Source organism: Polyodon spathula, chromosome 26, assembly GCF_017654505.1.
Source record: "Polyodon spathula isolate WHYD16114869_AA chromosome 26, ASM1765450v1, whole genome shotgun sequence".
Classification (NCBI taxonomy): Eukaryota; Metazoa; Chordata; class Actinopteri; order Acipenseriformes; family Polyodontidae; genus Polyodon; species Polyodon spathula.
This window is the reverse complement of record NC_054559.1, coordinates 20,637,401-20,645,824: the sequence shown is the minus strand read 5'-3', so window position 1 is coordinate 20,645,824 and position 8,424 is coordinate 20,637,401. Positions and strand designations below refer to the sequence as shown.

At 50.3% G+C, this 8,424-nt stretch overlaps 2 protein-coding genes across 7 annotated transcripts in view; both read left to right on the top strand.

Annotated features, from left to right (window-relative positions):
- The window catches only part of LOC121301030 (activated RNA polymerase II transcriptional coactivator p15-like), a 4,656-nt gene extending 531 nt beyond the window's left edge, over positions 1 to 4,125 (top strand). The window contains exons 1-5 of the mRNA XM_041230115.1: positions 1 to 158; positions 569 to 650; positions 949 to 1,110; positions 2,528 to 2,636; positions 3,996 to 4,125. The exon at positions 1 to 158 is cut by the window's left edge and continues 531 nt beyond it. Coding sequence (XP_041086049.1) covers positions 570 to 650; positions 949 to 1,110; positions 2,528 to 2,636; positions 3,996 to 4,075 — 432 coding nt within the window. The 5' untranslated portion in view covers positions 1 to 158; position 569 and the 3' untranslated portion in view covers positions 4,076 to 4,125. The remainder of the gene's footprint in view (positions 159 to 568; positions 651 to 948; positions 1,111 to 2,527; positions 2,637 to 3,995) is intronic.
- A 2,317-nt stretch (positions 4,126 to 6,442) lies between these two features.
- The window catches only part of LOC121301048 (CUGBP Elav-like family member 5), a 54,033-nt gene continuing 52,051 nt past the window's right edge, over positions 6,443 to 8,424 (top strand). For all 6 annotated transcript variants that reach the window (XM_041230139.1, XM_041230137.1, XM_041230138.1 and 3 more), the window contains exon 1: positions 6,443 to 6,875. In XM_041230139.1, the coding sequence (XP_041086073.1) occupies positions 6,554 to 6,875 (322 nt within the window). In that variant the 5' untranslated portion in view covers positions 6,443 to 6,553. The remainder of the gene's footprint in view (positions 6,876 to 8,424) is intronic.

Genomic DNA, 8,424 nt, shown 5'->3' with positions numbered 1-8,424 from the left:
CAGGTGAATCGAATGGAACCTGGATTTCAAGAGAGGCGGCCGGGCGCAGGTGCTGAGGAAAAAAAAATAAAATAAAATATCAAATCAAATCAAATATAATATAATATCTGCGGAGAGAGTTCAGCGCCCAGGTCACTACAGCGACGGCTGTACTGAAGGTAATGGGAACCCTTTTTTTTAACCCTACGGTTGCTTGTGATTTTTGTTGTCGGTATCTTAACGGTTTTAAGTATAAATAACAGTGAAGCTGAACGAAATTGTTAATTATAATATTACACTTTGCGAGGTAAATATCAAACTCGTATATAACCCGACCGGTTCTACACCGAAGCGCGCAGATTATATACATATATATATATATATATATATATATATAGGAGAGACGAGAGAGAGAGAGAGAGAGAGAGAGAGAGAGAGAGAGAGAGAGAGAGAGAGAACATGAATGATTGAATGCAGGAATGATGTTGGCAAAATGTCGCCGGGGATGTGTTCATTTAGCCCAGCAGTCTAATTGAAGTGTGTGTGTTTTATCTTCATTATTACTGGTTGTTTTGCTTCATGCATACAGAATGTCGAAGTCCAAAGAGGTCGTTCCCAGCAGCTCTGGAAGCAGCAGCAGCAGCAGTTCACACCATGAAGAAAACGAGAAGGTGAGTTTTTAAAACCTTTATTTGTTTGCACATTTTGTTTCTATGCTATCTATATCTCTAACCCTTTGTAGTTTGGCACAGGTTTTATGCATTAACAGCAACGCTGAAGAAGGGAAAGGGAGGGGGTATTGTATTTATCTTCAGTTTAGAAAAACGGGGGGGGGGGGGGGGGGGGGGCTCCTGTAACCTTTATTAAGAGAACCTGAGGCATACTAATTGGAAAATAACCCAGAAGATGAGTTGACTGGAGCTCTGAGTCCTGTCCTGTCCAGTACAGAGCTCTTGTCTTCCTCTGCAGGTGAAGGAGGAGGAGAGGAAGAGGAAGGAGGGGGCAGCGGCTCCACCCCCGGCTGTGAAGAAGCTGAAGAGTGGAGAGAGCAGCTCGCGATCGAACCCTGCCCCCTCCGCTCCTGCGAGACGAGGAGGAGGAGGAGGCGGGGAGGAGGAGAACATGTTCCAGGTGAGTGAGCTGTGAGGAGGCGGAGGAGGAGGAGGACATGTTCCAGGTGAGAGAGCTGTGAGGGGGGCGGGGAGGAGGACATGTTCCAGGTGAGAGAGCTGTGAGGAGGAGGACATGGGGAGGAGGAGGAGGAGGACATGTTCCAGGTGAGAGAGCTGTGAGGAGGCGGGGAGGAGGAGGAGGAGAACATGTTCCAGGTGAGAGAGCTGTGAGGAGGCGGGGAGGAGGAGGAGAGAACATGTTCCAGGTGAGAGAGCTGTGAGGAGGCGGGGAGGAGGAGGAGGAGGACATGTTCCAGGTGAGAGAGCTGTGAGGAGGCGGGGAGGAGGAGGAGGACATGTTCCAGGTGAGAGAGCTGTGAGGAGGCGGGGAGGAGGAGGAGGAGGACATGTTCCAGGTGAGAGAGCTGTGAGGAGGGAGGAGGAGGAGGAGGAGAACATGTTCCAGGTGAGAGAGCTGTGAGGAGGCGGAGGAGGAGGAGGACATGTTCCAGGTGAGAGAGCTGTGAGGAGGCGGGGAGGAGGAGGACATGTTCCAGGTGAGAGAGCTGTGAGGAGGCGGGGAGGAGGAGGACATGTTCCAGGTGAGAGAGCTGTGAGGAGGCGGGGGGAGGACGAAGAGGACATGTTCCTCAGCCTGGTCTCTTGAGAGGCGGGGAGGAAGGACCTATGAGGACACTGTTTCCCGGGAGAGAGCTGTGAGGAGGCGGGGAGGTAGGACAGGAGGTCCACAGACACTCTCTCGCCCCTCTCCTCCTGTCCAGTGTGAGGAGGAGGACGCTGTTCTCTCTGTAGGAGGCGATGAGGAGGACATCTTCCATGTGAAGAGCTGTCGGAGGAGCCCCTCCTCCGGCCTCCTCTGGGGAAGGAGGAGGACTGTTCCTGTTGAGACATGTTGCTGTGAGGGGGGGGGGGAGGAGGACATGTTCCAGGTGAGAGAGCTGTGGGGGGGGGGGGGGTTGGGGGGGGGGGGGTGATCACAGCAGGGAGGAAATCTTTCTTTTAAGAACCTTTCTTTATAGTATTGCTGGAGAATCAGGCTGTGTTTGAAACCACTTTCAGGGTCATTATAAATCCTGCTTTGAATAATATTGTGCTTTAAAATAACCTTTATTCAAATTATCTTCAACAGTCATATAAAACATTATATTTCACACACAATCAACCCTTTCTTTCATATTGCTTTTAGAGCAATGAAATGTAACGCCGAACAACCCCCAATCTCATTCAGAAAGTAAACTCATTGGAAACTGGGGGAGTATATAACCTTCAGACTAAAAACAGAAAGATCTGAATATCGACCCGTCTGTTTCCAGACAGACAGACAAGACTTCAATACTGTCATCAGCTAGCTTAAGTTTTCTTTTTGTTAAATATATAATCCTGCATTTTGTTGTGTGGCCTTGTGATCTTCACAGATCGGTAGACTGAGATATGTGCGGGTGTCCTCGTTCAAGGAGAAAGTCCTGGTCGATCTCCGCGAGTTCTACACGGATAACGAAGGGAATGTCAAGCCTGGGAGGAAGGGTAAGGGGCCGGGGTGCAGCGTGCTGTGCATTCCACTGGAGAGTCTGGGCTTTCTTTAAATGTCATGTCTAGTGCACTGTACCGTATTCCCAGGTGTGTCTGAGTCTCAAGCTGCAAACCAATTCTGAAGAAATAATCCATTCCACACTTAAAGCAATCCATGCATTGCTAAACACTGATCTGTTTCAACACACAATATCCGTCCTGTAGAGAGTCCTGCACTGTCTCCGACGAGGTCCTGTTTCAACTCACAATATCCGTCCTGTAGAGAGTCCTGCACTGTCTCCGACGAGGTCCTGTTTCAACTCACAATATCCGTCCTGTAGAGAGTCCTGCACTGTCTCCGACGAGGTCCTGTTTCAACTCACAATATCCGTCCTGTAGAGAGTCCTGCACTGTCTCCGACGAGGTCCTGTTTCAACTCACAATATCCGTCCTGTAGAGAGTCCTGCACTGTCTCCGACGAGGTCCTGTTTCAACTCACAATATCCGTCCTGTAGAGAGTCCTGCACTGTCTCTGACGAGGTCCTGTTTCAACTCACAATATCCGTCCTGTAGAGAGTCCTGCACTGTCTCCGACGAGGTCCTGTTTCAACTCACAATATCCGTCCTGTAGAGAGTCCTGCACTGTCTCTGACGAGGTCCTGTTTCAACTCACAATATCCGTCCTGTAGAGAGTCCTGCACTGTCTCCGACGAGGTCCTGTTTCAACTCACAATATCCGTCCTGTAGAGAGTCCTGCACTGTCTCCGACGAGGTCCTGTTTCAACTCACAATATCCGTCCTGTAGAGAGTCCTGCACTGTCTCCGACGAGGTCCTGTTTCAACTCACAATATCCGTCCTGTAGAGAGTCCTGCACTGTCTCCGACGAGGTCCTGTTTCAACTCACAATATCCGTCCTGTAGAGAGTCCTGCACTGTCTCTGACGAGGTCCTGTTTCAACTCACAATATCCGTCCTGTAGAGAGTCCTGCACTGTCTCCGACGAGGTCCTGTTTCAACACACAATATCCGTCCTGTAGAGAGTCCTGCACTGTCTCTGACGAGGTCCTGTTTCTAAATAAAAGTACTTGTCATTGCTGACGACTGAGGGGGCTGTGAGGTCGGTGTGGATTCTGTACCTGAGGCTGCAGTAGTACCCTCCGTTCCTGCTTTCACTAGGAGTTTAATCATACAGCTGAGCTCTGCTTGTACTGAGCTCTGGGGCTCATCCAGCTGTCTTTAACCCTGGAATGGATGCAACTGTTGTGCAGCACAGCCTGCTGGCAAAGAAGCAGGTGTGGCCCCAGGCTTGTGGAAGAGGCTTTGCCTGGGGGCTGGGGGTGAATCCTATCTGTGTCTCTCTCTCTCTCATTGCAGGCATCGCGTTGAACCTGGAACAGTGGACTCGACTCAAAGTGCTGGTCCCCGAGATCGATGCTGCCATACGAAAGTGTTAAAGGAATTTGTTTTGTGTTTTTATTTAATTTTTTGTTTTTTTAACCTCCCACACAAGCAGGTTTTTTTTTTTTTTTTTTTTTTTTTTTTTTTTTTTTTTTTTTTAGAATTGTATTTATTTTTTCTGTCGAGGTAACCTACATAATCACTGATGTGTGCAAAGCAAGTCATTTCTGAACCCTTGTGTGAATAGGAGAGTGTGCTGCTTCGATTGAATGCAGGGTGTTGTGTTAATAAAACAGAGCAGCGCAACTCTGTCCGTGTGACGCGTGTGACTGACAGGGCGCAGGGACGCTGCAGTGGCACGCAGAGTTCAGGGACTGGGCTGGGAGTACGGTTATCCCATTTCTGAATGTATTTAAATCTAGATGTTCAGTAACTGTGTCCTGCCAAGCAGAATAGTGCAGAAATCGTTTCAGTTTAGTTCAAAAACTTAACACAGCTAGAGTGTAGCGTGGAAAGGACTGGCTCGGCGAGAATGGGATTTCCCAAACGGCAGTGCTTTCTGCAGGCGGATTAAGCGTGAAGTTGCGTTACTCTGCCACAAGAGGGCGCAGGCGGCTCTGAAAGTGTCAGAAAAGGAGCAGTGTTTTAAAAGGCGCCGATCCTCGCACCCAGGCAGCCTGTAGGACTGGCCCCGCTTCCCGCATGCTGTCTGCCGAGCCCCTGCCGTGCTCTGGTGCTGTCTCTGCGCACTGGTGCGTCTGTTGCTTCTCTCTAGAAGAAGCGTGAAGGCAGGTTGTAGACAGGTCTGCTTCAGCTCATTAAAGCTGGCTGGATCTCACGAAGTTCGCGGGTACATGGAGAGTAACTTGCTGACGGGGGCTTGAGGTAATCGAGTCGAAACCACGCCAATAAAAACTAGTGGCGCTGCTGCAAAGTCACCTCTACAGACCAGGCTCAGAACCGGGCTGTTACACTGCGCTGTGCGAGTGGAGCAGCGAAAGAGAAAGGGAGGCTGTTCTGCTCTCTGAACAGCCTCCCTCTGCTCTGTGACGTTCAGGTGTTCTGAAACGGCTCCCTAATTTCAAGTCTGCTAATTAGGAATATAAACAACCACGCTGTATGTTTATTATGACACGGGTCAAAATCGTTCTCGTCGCGCAAGTCGGGTGAAACGGTGTACTCTGAACTCGGTCAAGCATCTGTTGCAGTACCGCGTTCTGTCCAGAAGAGGTCAGCGGCGAGCAGCAGCTGGAATTCCGACTTTGAGATCTGTGTGTGTCTCTCTCTCGCTCTGTGTGTGTGTGTCTCTCGCTCTGTGTGTGTGTCTCTCTCTGTGTGTGTGTGTGTCTGTCTCTCTCTGCTCTGTGTGTGTGTGATGTGTGTGTTGTTGTGTCTCCTCTCTCGCTCTGTGTGTGTGTATCTCTCTCGCTCTGTGTGTTGTGTGTGTCTCTCTCGCTCTGTGTGTGTGTGTGTGTCTCTCTCTCTCTCGCTCTGTGTGTGTGTGTGTGTCTCTCTCTCTCGCTCTGTGTGTGTGTCTCTCTCGCTTCTCCTCTCTCTCGCTCTGTGAGAGTGTGTCTCACTCTCGCTCTGTGTGTGTAGTGTGTCTCGCTTCTCTCTCACAGAGTCTGTGAGTGTCTCTCTCGCTCTGTGTGTGCGAGACTCACCTCGCTGTGTGTGTGCGTGATGTGGTGTCTCTCTCTCGCTCTGTGTGTGTGTGTGTGTGTGTGTGTGTGTGTGTCTCTCTCTCGCTCTGTGTGTGTGTGTGTCTCTCTCTCTCTCTGTGTGTGTCTCTCTCTCGCTCTGTGTGTGTGTCTCTCTCGCTCTGTGTGTGTCTCTCTCTCTCGCTCTGTGTGTGTGTCTCATCTCGCTCTCTAGTGTGTATCTCTCTCGGCTGTGTGTGTGTGTGTGTTGTCTCTCTCGCTCTGTGTGTGTGTCTCTCTCTCGCTCTGTGTGTGTATCTCTCTTCGCTCTGTGTGTGTGTGTATCTCTCTCGCTCTGTGTGTGTATGTCTGTCTCTCTCTGTGTGTGTGTGTGTCTCTCTCTCGCTCTGTGTGTGTGTCTCTCTCTCTCTGTGTGTGTGTGTCTCTCTCTCTCTCTCTCTCTGTGAGGTACACACACACAACTAGAGTGTGTGTCACTCTAGAGAGCTCGCACTGTGTGTCTCTCTCTCACATCGAGAAAGCGTCTTGTGTGTGTGTGTCTCTCTCTCGCTCTGTGTGTGTGTGTCTCTCTCTCTCGCTGTGTGTGTCTCTCTTTCGCTCGCTGTGTGTGTCTCTCTCTCTCTCTCTGTGTCTCTCTCTGTGTGTGTTTCTCTCTCGCTCGCTCTGTGTGTCTTTCGCTCGCTCTGTGTGTGTCTCTCTCTGTCTCTCTCTCTCTCCTCTCTCTCTCTCTCTCTCTCTCTCGCTCTGTGTGTGTGTGTTGCGCTGGATGTAAATTGAGCCTGAGTTTCCAGGCGAGTGCTTGCTCTCTCTCAGCGTGTGTGTGCGTGAGTGTTTGTGTGTGTGTGTGTGTTATCATTATTATCCAGCCTGCTCATGATGGCCAGATTCACCGAGACTGAAACGAGACGAGAGCAGCACCACCGTCTAGCGCACGGCAGCCTCGTCCTCGCAGCGCCAGCGCCGAACCAGTACCCGCCTCCACAGCTCGCCCTCCCCAAACCCATGAACGGCTCCGAGCCCATCTCCATACACCCAGACAGCGGCAGCAGCATGAAGGATCAGGACGCGATAAAGCTGTTTATCGGGCAGATTCCGCGGAACCTCGAGGAGAAGGATCTGATGCCGCTGTTCGAACAGTTCGGGAAGATCCACGAGCTAACGGTGCTGAAGGACCGGTACACGGGCATGCACAAAGGTACCGCGCAGACAGGCGCTCTGCCGCTCTCCTGCAGACAGCTGTAGACCGAGTCGTTATTATAACCTGTGTTAGCCGATTACACTTCGTATATGGGTTTCATTGCGTTATGCTTTGACATGTTGTGGGATCGTGTCTCAGTATGTTCCATTCTTTTGTATATTCGATTGCATTCAGCCGGTTCTGTTCAGACACTCTACTGGGCTGTTTGGTTTTTTGTTGTTTTTTTCTTGTTGTTTTAAAGCCAGACATTAACTCTAGGTCAGAGGGTATGTTATATAAGGATTTGAAAAAATCAAATAAACACCTCTTTGAAAGTGTGGGTTCGGTTTGGGATTGTATCCCATTGCGTGTTTCGTGAATTCGTGGGCTCGGAGATTGTGTGTGCGCTTCTACACAAAGGGAATCTTTGAATTGATGCACGTTTATAAATAAGAAGTATGATTTATTTATTAGTCATTGTTTGCCCGCATATTCTTTCCAGCCTATATATCTCTACTATAACATCTCTGCGCAGCTGTCTGGGGGCAGTGCCGCTGGGGAGGGACGCGATTTTAAAAAGCCTTCGCCTTCTCCTACCATCAAGAAAACGGAGGCAGCATTTGTTTATTCAAGTTATATTGTGTTAGGAGAAGGGCTGTAACAGATAAAACGCAGTTTGCAGTTTTCACGGGTGTGCCGGGCGCACGAAACCGCTCGGACAAGGGTGTGCACTGCCAGCGGACTGCTTCGTCGAAACGGTTATAATGTAAACACTCACAGAAATAAGGCGAAGATTCAATATCGGGTCCTATATAGTCTAGACAGAGCGCTCACGCCGTGCACAGCCAGACAGCTTCAGAAACTGCGCCGCTGATAAACAAGGCGCTCCGTCTCCCAGAGCGGGGCAGACAAAGGCTGCAGACACGACTCATTCAGACAGACTGTGCTGGCGAGCAAAGACCCTACAGAGTATTAACGTTGCAATCTTAATGTGCTGCGTGTAATGTGCTAGGGGTGAAAATGAGAAACACGAAAAATGCATTAAAAACACAATCCCTTAATAATATAAAACAGCACGAGCTACAGGTTCCGTCGCCTACGTAATGTTTTGCATGCTGCTGCTGACGGGTTCTTCATATTGTAAGTAATGGCGTAGTGAATGCGTTTAAACAAGGCTGTGGATGGAAGTTGATGTGGTTCTAGAAGCTCGGTGAATACACAGTCCATCGCAGGTGTGTTTTCAGCACGCCTGAGCTGTGCCATTCAAGCGGAGCAGGTGAACAGAGCGCTCAGTTGGGTTCCAGGCTGGCTCTCGCTTGGTTGTTGTCAGGAGTCAAAGGCGGCGGGTTTTCTGGCGGAAACAGTACTGCTCCACTGGGAACGTGCGTCACACGGCACTGCTCCACTGGGAACGTGCGTCACACGGCACTGCTCCACTGGGCACGTGCGTCACACGGCACTCTTCCACTGGGCACGTGCGTCACACGGCACTCTTCCACTGGGCACGTGCGTCACACGGCACTCTTCCACTGGGCACGTGCGTCACACGGCACTCTTCCACTGGGCA